The sequence below is a fragment of the Helianthus annuus genome, chromosome 6, assembly GCF_002127325.2.
Source record: "Helianthus annuus cultivar XRQ/B chromosome 6, HanXRQr2.0-SUNRISE, whole genome shotgun sequence".
In the NCBI taxonomy this organism is placed as follows: Eukaryota; Viridiplantae; Streptophyta; class Magnoliopsida; order Asterales; family Asteraceae; genus Helianthus; species Helianthus annuus.
Window position 1 is genome coordinate 34,036,382 of NC_035438.2, and position 17,845 is coordinate 34,054,226.

Below are 17,845 nucleotides of genomic sequence, written 5' to 3' on the forward strand. Positions count from 1 at the left end.
GTGTTGGGTTTTAATTATCTTGAACTATGAACCATCTTTAAGACTATTTGGGTTATGCTTCCGCTGTTTTGTGTTAAACTAATTATCGAACTTAAACTACGATGTTGCTAACTACTTTGGATAGCAATTATTTTACTATTAACCAATGCTTAGTATAATTGGTGGCTGGATCCTGGTCAGTCACGCCCTCAAGCGGATGTTACTCCGCAGGTGGAATTTGGGGGTGTGACAGCTATCCTGGGATACTTCAGGAATTGGCTGAACCACCCCAGGTACACTAGATATCATATCCTTTAGCTTTTGAAGCTCCTTGGATAATTCTAACGTTACGGCTGTATCCTGCAAAGATCCAACACTGTTAGTGGCCATAGTATTATTATTATTAGATACGCTACCAGTCGAAGGATTCTGCCCATATCCTGAAGCATATCCTGAGCTCCTCACAGTTGACATCCTAACCGAGGAGGGTATTTCAGGAGTATGATTCTGAGGAAGGCTGGGCACAATATTCCCCCTATTATCCTCAGTATACACAGCTGAACTAAAGTTCAAAGTTCTGGGCTGTAGTGGAGTGACGATATCCTCAGCAGATCTGCTCGAGCCGGACTTCAGGAGTTGTATTTCCCTCAACAGCATCTGGTTTGTTTCCTGTTGCTGCCTCATTTGTTCCTGCACACTCCCAAATAAGGTTTGAATCTCATCATTAGAAGCCAAAATCAGAGCAGATCCCTGAACATTCCGAGTAGGGATAATGTCCTGAGGTTGCGAAGAAGATTGCATCCTTGGAGGAGGTGGTGGAAGCACCGGACCAGTAGTAGCAGAAGTTGTAGCAGACACAGTGGAGGAACTCATGTTTGATCTCGAGGCCATTGTAAGCAACGTGGCAAAAAGTTTTGAAAACAGAAAACCGATTAGCGATTTCACAAAAAATTTTAGTAAAGAGAGCACCACTTGCCCCACGGTGGGCGCCAAATTGTTTTGGTCAAAAATTACCGAAGCAATTAGGTGATCAAATTAGTTAAGTGAGGTAGTGTGCTAAGAGAATGTGTTCAAAAATGTGTTAATCAAGTTCTTTGCAAAAAACAGTTTCAGGATACGGCTCAGGATATCGAGCTGTTTCTATGATCAAACAATGAGCAAAAAGTAAAGGGACGACACGAGATGTATGAGGAAAGCCCTTGATCAATCTAGATCTCCGGCATAAAACCTCGGGAGCTGACAATCGCAGCTGCCTTGTTCTTGTTATTACTTCAAACTTCAGGATACAGTGCAGGATGTGGTGCGGATCAACTAGGTGTTACAATATGATTTGGGTACAAGTGTGGTGATTGTAGTAAACTAGAGAGTGAAAGTGTACGAGAGTGTTCGTGAAAGATTATGTGCCTTAAACTGATCCGCCCCCATCTATTTATAGTAAAGATAATGTAACAAACTATCCTAAACTCCCGGGATCCAGCGAATATTCCCACTCGAACGTTGAGGACCAAGTCTTTCGGCTTCAACGGCTTCCTCACAACAAATTCGCCCGAGTCTTGAGGAGAAGAAGTCCTGATGACCGTTAGTAGTTTGCAGCCATTAACCTGCACGTGTTTAATTTACTCAACCTCAGGATATCGCCCAGGATGTTAGCAATATCCTCGTCCAGCATCCTGGTCATAAATAAACAATTAAAAGCGGGATATTAGTCAGGATATGTATACTCAGAAAATGACCCATAACACCAACCATCGCAAAAAGTCACCCTATAAGCATAAAGTACAAACAATGATGCATAACATTGTTTTAAATTAATAATATATAAATGTTTTGTTTCTTTAAAGCAACCTTGTTTTGGTAGTGATTTGTTTCGACCTAGCCAAAGTGGACATTATGATGGTGTGGTTATGTTGGGCTGTTACAGATGGTATTAGTGCTAGGGATTGGTCTGGTGTGCCATCGAGGATGTTGGGACCTGTAAGGAGTGTGATTTGTAACATCCCACATTGGTTGTGAAGGGGAATGAAGGCTTTGTTGTAAGGGTCTTGATACATTCAACATCATGACGCGTTTTAAATCAGTGAGGAGATGTTGGAACGTCTTGGCTAAAGCGGATAGTATCATGGTGTGGTTAGCTTGGGATATTGTCATCAAAACTTGTCGCTTGTCTTTTTGTAATAGTTTCTTACAGTTTTTTCAATCCCTTTGTATTATAAGTCCACCATTGTTAGTAAAATGTAAGTTATTTGATTGCGTGGGGTAATGGTATGTTATAGTCGGGATTTGAGTGGTACAAATCTTTTTTGATTGTGTCATCTATTTGAAGACACAACGAGTAAAAAACAATAGTGTTTAAAACATAATAGCTTTTTACTTTTTTTTTCAGAAACTGGGAGGGTTTGATATTCTTTTTAATTCATATTTGAAGACTTGTATTAAATAGCAGTTTCTTTTGTATAGTGTTATATTTCTTTGCTTTCATTGTGTTTTTTTGTTAGGTTTTTTATATCACATTATTTTGTATAGTATATAAATATTACAGATCTATTACATAAAATTCGATTTAAAATATAGTATATCAATTCACTTTGGAAAATTTAGTTGTGAACACAAAATGAGAATAAGATTATAAATTAAATAAAAGAGATGGCACAATCGTAATAAACATTCAATTCATGTGCAATTAATATACTGTTCATAAGAGACTTTAAGAATTGTTATATTATAAAATAAAATCTCTGTTCATCATGATTCGAACAGTTTCATCACACTTCTCAACCAAATCTGTCAAGAAAATCTCTCCCATCTCCCAATGCCGATTATCATCATCATCATCTTCATCTTCCGAACAATACATCTTCATCATCTTCATCTTCATCATCTTCATCAGCTTCATCATCTTCATCATCTTCATCTTCATCGATAACAATCCAAGGTAAAATCACATACCTAAATCGCATCGATAACATGATTCTTGTGGATTTAATTATTAGATTGCCTTTATTTAAAAAGAGTTAATTTGAATTATTAGATTTCTTAACAAAAAAGCAAGAAAATAATTCAGGGGCTCAGGTTGATATTGCACTCATACCATAGGGACGCAAAGTTATATTCAAGGCACAGTTATATTCTATTTGGAACTTCCCACTAACCTATATTTACGTGATTTTTCGGTAACCATATCTAAGAAATACTTTCTCAGTTATATTCATTTGTATGTTTATTTTTTACCATATAGTTGAATTCGATTTATCAGAAAGATCCCCCACTATAGCAAAGAAAAAATAGTTGATTTCATATTCCAGTTGCTGTTTTAAGGTGTGTAAGCTTTGTCTTTTCGTGTTTTTCCTTTGCAATTGTTAGCGAGTTGTCAATTGAGTTTTACTTTTTTAAATTGGGGTTTTTTCTTTTTTTCATGTATTGTTATGTTGTTTAGTAATTTCACATGTTTATGTTCATAAATGTTAATTTATCGTATTTAAATTTAAATGTACATTGTAGGAAAGTGTTACCATGCCGGAGATTCCGATTGACTTATTTATGTTTGAGATATTGCCAAATCTTACTGCAAGAGACGTAGGCCGTTATAAGTTGGTGTGTAAAGAGTGGTGCTCTTTCCTGTCAACGGTATTCTTTGCTAGGCTTCATTGTCGTCAGATGCCATCGTTAACAAAGATGCAATTTGTTTTAATAACAGGAGGCATACATCGTCCACTTCGTACACTTAGTTATGGTTTAGCCAATATTTCTTTAACTGAAATTGTGAAAATGCCTTTCAAAACTCGTGCAGAATATATGATGATCTTAGGTAGTTTGCATGGAATGTTATGTGTCTGTCTAAGTAACACTTGTCAGTTGTTAATATGGAATCCTCTCACCAATGCCTATAGGAACTTGTCCATTCCTAAGAAATATGGGTTTTTCAAAGTAAATTTTGATGCTGTTGGCTTTTATGTGGATTACTTGAAGGATTACAATCTTTTACATGTTGTTTTTAGGCGTAACAATCAGTCGGTTTACATTTACTCCATGGAAAGCCAATGTTGGAGGCAAATAAAGTTTGTTAAAGACTTTATTTTAGATGATCAGACCGTTCAATGGTCATGTGGGACTTTGTGTTGTAATGGATTATACTTCACTGTAGGTTCGTGTTGGGATTATAATGTGGCGTTAATTGTTCGCTTTGATATGAATTTAGAGACATTTACTAAAGTTTCCTTTCCCTTTGATGAGTATGAAGTAAATTTTAGAGGGTCTTTGGTTAATGTTTCTGATGAACTTCATTTTTTTGTTCTTCATGGTGCATTTGATGTTTCTGTTGATTTGTGGAAGTTGAAAGGTGAAGAATGGATAAGGATTTTGTCTGTACCTGATATTGATTGTATTCCATTGCTTATAAAATGCTTTGTGAGGTACATTGGTTCAAGTAAGAAGTGGTTGTTGATGACTGATTATGGGGATGTGTATGAGTTTGATTTGGATGTGAGGAAAGTTGATAATTTCTATCCTATTATCAACTTTTATGCATTAAAAGGAGCAGTGTACTCTGAGAGCCTTATGTCTCCAAATGTTTAAATCTACGATGTTAGGTAATTTACTTTGTTTTATTTTTGTATGTTTGTTATGTTTTTCATTTGTATTGTAATATACTTTGGTAATGTTAGAAGATATTTTATTTTTGTATGGTATTTTAGTTGCTTATGTTCTTTGTTATATATATGGTTATCAACTTCTTAGAGTAAGTTGTATGTTGTGTATTAAAAATTGTTGATTTCTTGTACTTACATAAGTAGTGTGATAATATGTAATGTGTAACTTGGCAGTTAATTATTTGAATAAATTTTAGCAGGTATAACCCCTAATGTTGAGTGGTTACTATTGTGTTTTTTTATTTTATTGTGTTTTATTTATTTCTTGGTTTTATTTATTGTGTTTTTGTTTTTTTGTGTTTTTTATTATTGGAGGACTAAAATGAACTCTAAATGTGGGGCCTTTTCCAGTTTTTAACTTATATATGTTTTCAATACTTTATATTAAGAGAAAAATGCAATTTCCGTCCCTGTGGTATGTGTGAAACATCAACTTGAGTGCCGAAGTAACACACAATATCATAAATAATAACAGAAACTTCATCATAAACTTGCTTCTAAATGTACATTCTCATTAGAGCAACACTGTCCAACCCAGCAAACTGAAAAACAAAGCATAATTATTCAAATGAACAAACATGATTCAACAATATCAGTGGTTGCAACGGTTATAATGAAAACAGTGGGTGATTTTATCTATCAGTGGATAGCATATCAGTGGATGAAAACACTGATTTTGAACAACAGTGATATCCAAGGAAATGAGAGAACAGGGGTTGACTTTCAGCAGTGGACAGCTTTTCACAGAGCAGATGTTTGAAGTTTGAACAAAACAGTGGTTATGGCAGTGGACAGCTTTTCACAGAGCAGCTGTTTGAGATAGTGTTTTGATCATGTGTGCAAGTGCAACTCTATATTCAGGCACAATTTAACATCAAAATAAACCAAATCAATTACAATTCTCCGGATGGTCGCTCGAAGAAATTAAACTGAAGATATTAAATGTTTGAAATAATATATGATTAAATAACCACAATAAAAAACGACCATAATAAAAAACACAATTCATCCAGACTAAACTTTCAAGAAACAAACCAAAACATTCCATTAAAATAAAAATACCACCAATAACTCTTAATAATTGAATACAAACCACTTTACCATAACAGCAACTATCACTAAACTTAACAAAACTACTTATAAGGAAAGTAAAAAACCAACGCTTCAACTCCATTGATTCATTAACTTGTCTAAATATCTCTAACATCTGTGCCATTAACTGAACATCTTTGTTCGCACTCTCACCATTATTCAAAAGTGTTATGTATTGTTTATGGTATGTATTTGCAGTTAACTTAGTGGAATGTATGGGTTTTTGTAAGTTTGATAGTGTTGTATGTAAAGGCAGTATGACTAATACCTGATATTTTGAGTTGTTTGTGTGGTTACATATAATATTGCGTTTTTATATGACATGATATAAATTTTGTTTTGTGTTATTTTACCGGATAAAGTGTATTAGAAAGTTGGAGATATCATCTGCTATGTTGCCTTTTCTATATATTTATATAGAAGTTTTTCCGTTCAAAAAAAAAATCAACTGCTATGTTAGTGGTTACTAATCCTTTTATTACGTGATTAGTTATTAAGCATTTCTCTCCCATTATCTCTAGTCTTTTATGGGTTGACGTTTCTCTCTCACATCTTCCTGTTTATATGATTATAGGGTAACATTTCAGTCAGAATTGTTCCAGATCTTTGAGCAAATAAAAGTTGCTGTTTGTAAGTATCTTTTCTTCAATTTGTTATTTTGCCTTCTATTCTTCATAACTATGATTTACACTTTGATGTTAAAGTGGATTGGACTAACTAACATGTGTTGATCTAATGTGAGCAGTTAATCAATATTTGTTATGTCGGAGTTGCTTGTAGAGATATTAATGTATGGTATTTTTACAAAACTTTCTGCAAGAGATATAGGTCGTTGCAAGTTGGTGTGTAAAAAATGGTTGTCTATCCTGTCCACACCAGAGTTTCCATTAATTCATTGTCGTAGTACGTCACCGTCAGCTACCAAGTGGGTGCTTGCGAAATTAGATCGTTGTGGTTCTCTTGAAAAATTGTTTTATGCATGCACTGGCTTTTGTGGTCCTAAAATGATGTCTGTTAAACCATTCAAAACCCGACCACATGAACTGATGATATTAGGGAGTTTGGATGGAATGTTATGTGTGTGCCTGGAAGAGACTTCTCAAATTTTAATTTGGAATCCTCTTACACAGGCAAGTACAACTTTTCCATCATGTGAATCACATGGTTTCTTCAAAAAAGATTCCGATTCTGCTGCTTTCTATGTGCAAATGAGTACAAGGTTTTACATGTTATAAGAAGACGTGGCACAGAGGCAGTTTATATTTATTCTACCCGACTACATTCCTGGAGGAAAATTACGGACATTCTGTCTGTTGAGCATGGTGGAAAATGGTCATTAGGTACATTGTGTGGAGATGGTGTATATTTCATTGTTGATTCATGTTCTGGTGATTGTGTGCAGTCAATTGTACGTTTTGATGTTAACCTAGAGCAATTTTCAATTGTTCCATTACCATGTGATTTTTATGGAGGAGGTTTTGATGGATCTTTGGTCAGTATTACTGGGCAACTTCACATTTTTATGCGTTATAAATATGATATGTATTTATTTGGTTTGTGTAAGTTGGGATATGAAGAATGGATTAACTTATGGGTTCTGCCTTGTATTGGTGTTGTTCCATCTAGTTTCCTCGGGTTTGTAGAGTATGTAGAGTCTACTGATGAAATGCTGTTGATGACTACTTGTGGGGATATTTATATGTTAGATATGAAAACTATGCAAGTTGGGTACTACTTTCCTTGGAAGCACATGACTGCCTTACAAGGGTCTGTCTATTTTGAGAGCCTTGTGTCTCCAAATTACTAAAGGTATCAAGTTTCTGTTCTTCTTTATGTTTTGATGTATCATGTTTGGTTATAGATTATGTTAATGTCTTTAGTATTTTAGTAATTTAATGTTAATATAGTGGTTTATTGTGTAAGGATCTTCTAATGTTCGATATTATGTTTTATTATTTGATATATGGATGATGTTTAATGTAGTATTATCTAATATATGAATGATGTTTAATGTAGTTTCTGGTTCGGGTAGTGTAACAAATTGTGTACAGGTTTTGTGTTTTTGATTTGGCATTATATATACAGATTGTTAAATGATCAAGTCAACTCTATTGTGGTTTGCAAGTTAAACCATTAAGAAAGCTACATCCAAAATGATCGTATCACTAACAACATTAATTGAAAATCCTAAAAGTTATAGTGATTTCATATTCAATTTTTAAATAACCAAAAGTTTTTTTAAGTTCAAATTATAAACATAAACTCAAAGTTATGATTAATTATCCAATTGTAACCCAAGCTTAAAGTTTATCATATTTTATTATAAGTTCAAATTAGAAACATAAACTCAAAGTTATGATTAATTATACAATTGTAACCCAAGCTTAAAATTTATCATATTTTATTAAATTCATTGAAACATTTCAAACAGCATGGGTCCATTTTTGTGTTTGTCACCGGAAGTCTTGCAATGTTTTTTATTTTTGGTTCCATGTTATTGTAAAAAGTCAATCTGAATTTAGAATTCATGTCATTGTTTTTGAAAACACATATAATACATAAAAAAGATACTACATTTAAAATATTCTAAAAATAATATTTCGGTTATTTAGTTGATTAATAAAACACAAAACAATATCTTGAATTGTCTTATGGATAATGTTAGTTGTGTTTTTTGCAACAGGCATCCAGTGACTTGAGTCAAGATGAGATTAACTTAACTATTACATTAAAATGTATGCAGATATAAATATTTTTATCACTATACGTCATTTGAACATAGCTTAAAACTTTGATGTGTTATTTTAAACTATTGATTATAGCTCATGTAGTATCTCATTTATTCAATTTATTAAAAAAAGAAAAACAAAAACAAAACGTGGTTGGTTAGTTGTCATCGTTTTTTGACGAAATAAATGGTGTGGTGACATAATTTATGAATCTTCTGTCACACCCCCAAAAATTACCACCTAGGGAGTGTCCCTGCTAGGCGTGTGACGACTAGCAATGAGCCACCAATTACATTGAATCACAAGTTTTAAATAAAACTTCATTATTTAAAGATACTGAAATCCCAACATAAGTTATTCAAAAACCATAAGTTTAGCGGAAGCGTTAATGTATCGTAATATAATGTTATCCAATCAATCATAGTAAATAAATGTCTAATAATAAATCCATCAAGCAACCATGACCACTCGCGCCCTCCAGCCAGCAAGTTCCTGCTTTCCAAGTACCTAAGGACCTGCGAGCATGTAACACGTGTATCAGACAAAGCTGGCGAGTTCACAGTTTTAGAAAACGTTTGATTACCCGTTGTATATAAAATAGTTCAATACTCAATGCAAGTAATATTGTTAATATCTCATTTCCAAACACGGACGGCTCCTGAAATACATGACTGCCCTTCCCACGTACTCCTATCTAGTACTGGGCCAGACTGGGTCATTAGTTCACCTCCGTCCTCTACAGGCACGGGGTGAGGGTGCCAAACCTAAGTAGCGCTACTAACTAATACCCGATGAGGGACTTACAAACGATGATAGGTGAGAATATTAACCAATATACCCGTTTTTACCCAAAGACTTATCCCCCCACGGGATACCCACTGACTGTCCCCAACCACTGGGACGCATGCTCGAATGTAGTGAACTCACCTTGGCTTGCTCGGTAGAATTATTTACTCGTTTAACAACAGTGATTTACCAAACCCTATTACAGTTACACATAACAGTCAGTTTGCATACCAGTACAACACGTATCATTTCTCATTCAATCATCAGTTGGTGCACACGAATACAAATGTTCACATTCATCACTAGGCATGGTATACCAATTAGTCAAGCACAATATCTTTCGGTTCACATTTATCCTTCGGTTCACAGTTACCATTCAATACATCAGCTATCATTCGATACACTTATCTTTCGATTCACAGTTATCATTCAACACATCAGTTATCATTCGACACCACAGTTATGTTTCGACACCACAGTTATGTTTCGACACCACAGTTATGTTTCGACACCACAGTTATGTTTCGACACCACAGTTACGTTTCGACACCACAGTTATGTTTCGACCATAGTTATCTTTCGGTCCACTGTTATCTTTCGGTCATAGTATCTTTCGGTTACGAGTATCAAACAGTTACACCCTATCACAGCCCTAATCATCGCTGACAGTTATATGATTAAGCATCACAAAACTCTTGCATCGATTCATTGATGTGTTTACCAAATCAGTAATAATCACTCAATAACATAATTCCCAAACATCAATTAACATGATCAGATCAGTGGTCTAAAATCCTCAGGTCTATTCATATAATTATCATCCCTAATATGTATTACATGTTAGCAGATCGTTGTTCCACACAAAACAACCAATCATCATACCAGAACCATTCATAATCAGCATTATCATCATCATAAACAGAAATCAAAATTGGAAACCAATTGCAATCACATGCATAATCAGCATCTATATTCGATCCATGAATAAAGCTATTACTACATAAGATTAAACAAATAATCACAAGTGTTTTTAATCCACTAGCCAAACAAGAATCACACTAACCGGAATCTGGATTACGGAATGAGATCTTCGAACAGGGAATGGGTCTGATATGCCGTCACACACACACACAATGGAACTAGGGTTTTTAGAAGTTAACTATCGACCTACATGCATTCACGTATATATAACGTATCACAGGAATGGGCCAAGCCCATTAGAAAGACTGGGCCGAAAGATCTGGATTCCAGTCGAAGGATCCTATCTTTGCTCGAAGGACAGAGTTTGAATCGAAAGTTAGGTCTTATGTTTGGTGATCCTTCGAAGGTTGGATCCTTCGGTCGAAGGATCTTTGGTTGAAAGATGTCTTGGTCGAAGGATCGTTTACAAGTTGTAACATATTTCCACTAGCACAATGATTTTACAAGATTCCAAGGATATGAAAATACGACAAAGGAGTCGGGGAATAGGATAATACTAACCTCGGGAATTCGGGTTGTCACATCATCCCCAACTTGAAGGAAATTTTGTCCCGAAATTTAGCAAGTAGGTACGAGAGAGTGAAGTGACGATTCAAGATCGTTGCGGATTTTCCTCAGGTGTTACATCATCCCCAACTTGAAGGGGAATCTCGTCCCGAGATTCACTAGCTTTACTTGACTCTGCCTTGTCCTTGGGAAAAAGGTGAGGGTACTTTAGTTTCATCTGATCCTCGCGTTCCCACGTGAACTCCGGTCCACGCCTTGAATTCCAACGGACCCTAACAATCGGAATTCGACTGTGTTTACGGACCTTGACCTCCCGATCCATGATTTCAATAGGCTCTTCAACAAACTGCAGCTTGTCATCCAACTTGAGCTCTTGAAATGGCACAACCAGTGTCTCATCAACCAGACACTTCTTTAGTTGCGAAACGTGAAAGACATTGTGAACATTACCTAATTCCGCAGGTAACTCGAGTCTGTAAGCGACTTTACCGATCCGCTCAAGAATTTTGAATGGCCCAATGTAACATGGATTAAGCTTGCCACGCTTTCCAAAGCGTACAATGCCCTTCCACGGTGAAACTTTCAACATAACCCGATCATTAACTTCGAACTCTAAAGGCTTTCTACGCTTGTTAGCATAACTTTTCTGACGATCCCGCGCTGCTGCCATACGATCCCTTATCCGAGCTATATTTTGCGAAGTTTCCAGAATGAGTTCAGGACCTGTGAGTTGACTGTCACCTACTTCCGCCCAACAGAGAGGAGAACGACATTTCCGCCCATACAATGCTTCGAACGGAGCTGCCTGAATACTTGTGTGGTAGCTGTTGTTGTAGGAAAACTCTATTAACGGCAAGTGTCTTTCCCATCCCTTCCCAAAATCGATCACACATGCCCGCAGCATGTCTTCAAGTGTCTGAATAGTGCGCTCACTCTGACCATCCGTCTGTGGGTGGTAAGCGGTGCTCATATCAAGTTTCGAACCAAACAATTTGTGCATAGACTGCCATAATTCAGAAGTAAAGCGCGGATCTCGATCTGAGATGATAGAAGTTGGCACTCCGTGTCGAGCAACTACCTCCTTAAGATATACCGCTGCAAGCTGCGAAAACTTATCTGTTTCCTTGATTGCTAGAAAATGTGCCGATTTCGTGAGTCGATCAACAATCACCCATATAGTGTCGTTTCCAGCCTGAGTTCTTGGTAATCCAGTAACGAAATCCATAGCGATCTGTTCCCACTTCCACTTAGGTATTTCTGGCTGCTGTAGTAGACCCGAAGGCTTCTGGTGTTCCGCTTTAACTCTAGCACAAGTTAAGCATTTACTCACGTACGTGGCTATGAGGGCTTTCATGTTCGGCCACCAATACATAACCTTAAGATCATGATACATCTTGTCCGATCCCGGGTGGATAGAATATCGTGACTTGTGTGCTTCATCCATTACAAGTTCTCTAAGATCACCAAACAGAGGAACCCATACTCTTCCCATGATGTAGTAGATGCCGTCAGATCTCTGTTCAAACTGTTTTTCCATACCGCGCAAACCCTCAGTTTTAATGTTCTCTTCCTTCAATGCCTCAGTCTGGGCCGTACGAATCCTATCAGGAAGGCTGGAATGGATAGTGAGCTGTAAGGCGCGAACGCGTTTAGGTTTCGTTTCTTTGCGGCTAAGTGCATCCACCACAACGTTAGCTTTACCTGGGTGATATTTGATGGCACACTCGTAATCATTGAACAATTCCACCCAACGACGCTGTCGCATATTCAATTCTCTTTGGTCGAAGATATGCTGAAGGCTCTTGTGGTCGGTGTAGATTGTGCATTTCGTACCGTATAAATAGTGCCTCCAAATTTTTAGCGCAAACACTACTGCTCCTAACTCCAAGTCATGTGTCGTGTAGTTCCTCTCGTGAACCTTCAACTGTCGAGAAGCGTAAGCTATCACTTTCTCGCGTTGCATCAACACGCAACCGAGACCCTGAATCGAAGCATCACAATAAACTACAAAATCCTCAGTGCCATCCGGTAGAGATAAGATTGGTGCGCTGCATAACCTTTGTTTCAAAAGCTGGAAAGCATCCTCCTGTTTCGTCCCCCAAGAGTAAACTACTTTCTTCTGTGTTAACGAGGTGAGTGGCTGTGCAATCTTTGAGAAGTTCTGAATGAAACGGCGATAATACCCTGCTAGACCGAGAAATTGCCGCACCTCCGAAGGGTTCTTTGGTGCCGCCCAATTTCTAATGGCGTCAACTTTGGCAGGATCCACATGTATGCCTACCTCATTGACTATATGCCCCAGAAAATGTACCTCCCGTATCCAAAAATCACACTTAGAAAACTTTGCGTACAACTGCTCCCTCCTCAGGAGTTCTAGGATAAGGCGTAGGTGCCGCTCGTGATCCTCCTTGTTCTTGGAGTAAATTAGAATGTCGTCAATAAAAACGATAACGAAGTCGTCAAGGTATGGCTTGCACACGCGGTTCATGAGGTCCATGAAAACCGCTTGTGCGTTGGTTAACCCGAATGGCATAACCAAGAATTCATAGTGACCGTATCGCGTCCGAAACGCGGTTTTGGGAACGTCTTCCTCTCTGACTCGCACTTGATGATAACCAGACCTTAAGTCGATCTTAGAGTAAAAGCTCGACCCTTGTAACTGGTCAAACAGGTCGTCAATACGAGGCAAAGGATAACGGTTTTTGATCGTCATCTTGTTGAGCTCGCGATAATCTATACACATTCGTAAGGACCCGTCCTTCTTCTTCACAAATAAGACTGGGGCTCCCCAGGGGGAAGAGCTAGGTCGGATGAAACCCCTATCCAACAGCTCTTGGAGTTGGTTTGATAATTCCTGCAGTTCTCCTGGCGCAAGACGATAAGGAGCACGAGCAACTGGGGCTGCCGCTGGGGCGAGGTCAATCTGGAATTCCACCTGACGATGTGGAGGTAAACCAGGAAGTTCCTCAGGAAATACGTCAGGATATTCCCGAACAACTGGAAGATCCTCGATCTTCCTTTCATCAGACGATGAATCGGTAACAAGAGCTAATATAGCAGGATAGCCCTTACGCAAATACTTCTGAGCCTTCATTGCCGAAACCATGCTAACTGGGGTCCCGCTGCGATGACCTTGAACTGATAGAAATTCCCCACTGGGAAGGGGAACACGTATGATCTTCTCCTTGCAGAGAATCTCTGCTTGATACTTGGACAACCAATCCATACCAACGATCACGTCGAAGCTTCCAAGAGTAATAGGAATCAAGTCAATGTCGAAAACTTGACCCAGAAGATCGATTTTACACCCAAATAGAACATGCGTAGCTTCGATTGTTTTACCATTTGCGATTTCTACTATGTGTTTCATTACAAGAAGTGTAGGACTTAACCCTAATTGGGAGCTAAACTCTAAAGACACGTAACTCCAGTCGGCACCAGAATCAAATAAAATAGAAGCAATAACACCGTTTACTGAAAACGTACCAGTAACCACGTTGCCGTCGTTCCGCGCTTCCCCAGCTCCCAGCACAAACCCGCGCCCACGCGCAACATTACCCCTGTTGTTCCCTGCATTGTTATTCCCGTTACCACCCCCTGTGTTCTGTCTCTGCTGAGGGCAGTCTCGCTTGAAGTGCCCCTCGGCCCCACACTGATAACACCCTTTCTGATTACCCTGAGTTTGCTGAGGCTGTTGCCTACCCGCCTGCTGCGCTGGCTGCTGCTGAGCTGGAAGTGTGGTCCTACAATCCCTGGCCTTGTGCCCCGGTCGATTACACCGATAACAAACTCGAGTACACTGCCCCTTGTGATGAAGATCACACTTGCTGCACAAGGGTAGCTTCCCCGCATATGATCCCTGCCCTGATCTGTTACTCGAGTTCTGATTTACTGATGCTGTCTGGCTGAAACTGCGGGTGCTGCCAGTATCCGTCTTCTTCTGAGGCTGTGTAGAGTTGGACCCCTTGTCCGTATCGTTCCACTTACGTTTGCCATCTGCAGCAGATGCAGTGGAAGTAGTGGCAGCTGTGGTAGTGCTAGAAATACGAGGTGGCAATGAGTCGCTCTCCACCTCCTGGTCAACGATTTTATGTGCCAATCTAACAATCTGGGTTAGGTTATTGAGGTTCGCTGCTGTAACTAAACCCTTCACCCGTGGAGGTAACCCCTTAATAAACAACTCGATTCTTCGGGGCATGGGTCGGGACAAGTTCGGACACAAATCAGCTAACTCATACGACCGCTTCACATACGCCTCGATTTCAGACCCCACCATTGTCAGATGATAGTACTCATTCTCTAACTTCGCTATTTCATCTCGAGGACAGTATTCCTCTCTCATCAGTTCTTTAAAATCATCCCACGTAGTGGCGTTCGCCGCCTCAATACCTAGCAGTTGGACCTGGGCATTCCACCAGGTCAAGGCACCATCCTGAAGCGTGCCTGCTGCAAACTTTACCCTATCCCCAACTGGGCAGTTACATATCGCAAACACTGACTCCGCCTTTTCGAACCAGCGTATAAGTCCTACAGCCCCTTCAGTGCCACTGAAGGTCTGTGGCTTGCAATCCATGAAAGTTTTAAAAGTGCAGACCGGTGGGTGAGGCTGGTTTTGTGGCGCCGGCTGACCTATTAACGAAAGAAAATAAACCAACAAGTAAGACTCAAGTTCACGATTCAAAGGAAAGAATGTCTGGTACATGCCATACCAGCCTGATAAGCTGCCAAGGTTGCAGCCACCTGGGCGTTGAGTAATGCTTCTAGCTCAGCTTGGGTCATATGGATTTCGCCACGCCCACCACCGCGGCCTCCATTACGTCCACCACGACGACCTCCACCACGTCCGTTCATGATTCTACAAGTATGGGAAGAAGGAACGGATTAACAGATCATTTCAAGCGGATGTCAAGTATTGCTATAGTATTCACAGTTTTCGAGGTTCTAATACAAAATTGACTATCAACGTGGGATTCCTTTTCACACTAGTCGAGATTTACTGGGACTCACATACACCCCACGTTATTATTATGTGTGCACCCATAATAATAACCCGTTTTGCATGCTTATCTCAGTTCCTCCCTACTCATGTTAAAAGGTTTCCCCAAACTCATGCAGTACGACGGACGACATCACAATATAGAACATGTAAGTTCATGTAGAGTCCCATTCTTAAAATACGTAGCATAAACAGATAGCATAGTAATTCGTATTGTAATATCAAGTGTGCGTTCGAGTGTGATACTAATCATGAGTATGTACTAACTATGCTATGTAATAGTAAACAAGAGACGAACCTTGCTGCCTGGAGCTGAGTGTCATGGTCAATGTCGTATCAGTATGTCGTATCAGTTCAGTTATAGTCTGGTTTTATAAAACATTTTTTAAAACCAAATTCACTATAACCAGTGGCTCTGATACCAAACTGTCACACCCCCAAAAATTACCACCTAGGGAGTGTCCCTGCTAGGCGTGTGACGACTAGCAATGAGCCACCAATTACATTGAATCACAAGTTTTAAATAAAACTTCATTATTTAAAGATACTGAAATCCCAACATAAGTTATTCAAAAACCATAAGTTTAGCGGAAGCGTTAATGTATCGTAATATAATGTTATCCAATCAATCATAGTAAATAAATGTCTAATAATAAATCCATCAAGCAACCATGACCACTCGCGCCCTCCAGCCAGCAAGTTCCTGCTTTCCAAGTACCTAAGGACCTGCGAGCATGTAACACGTGTATCAGACAAAGCTGGCGAGTTCACAGTTTTAGAAAACGTTTGATTACCCGTTGTATATAAAATAGTTCAATACTCAATGCAAGTAATATTGTTAATATCTCATTTCCAAACACGGACGGCTCCTGAAATACATGACTGCCCTTCCCACGTACTCCTATCTAGTACTGGGCCAGACTGGGTCATTAGTTCACCTCCGTCCTCTACAGGCACGGGGTGAGGGTGCCAAACCTAAGTAGCGCTACTAACTAATACCCGATGAGGGACTTACAAACGATGATAGGTGAGAATATTAACCAATATACCCGTTTTTACCCAAAGACTTATCCCCCCACGGGATACCCACTGACTGTCCCCAACCACTGGGACGCATGCTCGAATGTAGTGAACTCACCTTGGCTTGCTCGGTAGAATTATTTACTCGTTTAACAACAGTGATTTACCAAACCCTATTACAGTTACACATAACAGTCAGTTTGCATACCAGTACAACACGTATCATTTCTCATTCAATCATCAGTTGGTGCACACGAATACAAATGTTCACATTCATCACTAGGCATGGTATACCAATTAGTCAAGCACAATATCTTTCGGTTCACATTTATCCTTCGGTTCACAGTTACCATTCAATACATCAGCTATCATTCGATACACTTATCTTTCGATTCACAGTTATCATTCAACACATCAGTTATCATTCGACACCACAGTTATGTTTCGACACCACAGTTATGTTTCGACACCACAGTTATGTTTCGACACCACAGTTATGTTTCGACACCACAGTTACGTTTCGACACCACAGTTATGTTTCGACCATAGTTATCTTTCGGTCCACTGTTATCTTTCGGTCATAGTATCTTTCGGTTACGAGTATCAAACAGTTACACCCTATCACAGCCCTAATCATCGCTGACAGTTATATGATTAAGCATCACAAAACTCTTGCATCGATTCATTGATGTGTTTACCAAATCAGTAATAATCACTCAATAACATAATTCCCAAACATCAATTAACATGATCAGATCAGTGGTCTAAAATCCTCAGGTCTATTCATATAATTATCATCCCTAATATGTATTACATGTTAGCAGATCGTTGTTCCACACAAAACAACCAATCATCATACCAGAACCATTCATAATCAGCATTATCATCATCATAAACAGAAATCAAAATTGGAAACCAATTGCAATCACATGCATAATCAGCATCTATATTCGATCCATGAATAAAGCTATTACTACATAAGATTAAACAAATAATCACAAGTGTTTTTAATCCACTAGCCAAACAAGAATCACACTAACCGGAATCTGGATTACGGAATGAGATCTTCGAACAGGGAATGGGTCTGATATGCCGTCACACACACACAC

At 38.7% G+C, this 17,845-nt stretch overlaps 1 protein-coding gene across 1 annotated transcript; it reads left to right on the forward strand.

Moving 5' to 3' along the window:
* Nucleotides 1-3,489: 3,489 nt before the first annotated feature.
* Nucleotides 3,490-4,551, forward strand: LOC118479544 (F-box/kelch-repeat protein At3g23880-like). Its single transcript, XM_035974106.1, has one exon. The coding sequence runs from the start codon at nucleotides 3,490-3,492 to the stop codon at nucleotides 4,549-4,551; it is 1,062 nt and encodes a 353-aa protein (XP_035829999.1).
* The last annotated feature ends 13,294 nt before the right edge of the window (nucleotides 4,552-17,845 follow it).

Coding starts and splice junctions, on each gene's coding strand:
- LOC118479544 (XM_035974106.1), top strand. CDS start 3,490: ATGCCGGAGATTCCGATTGACTTATTTATGTTTGAGATATTGCCAAAT.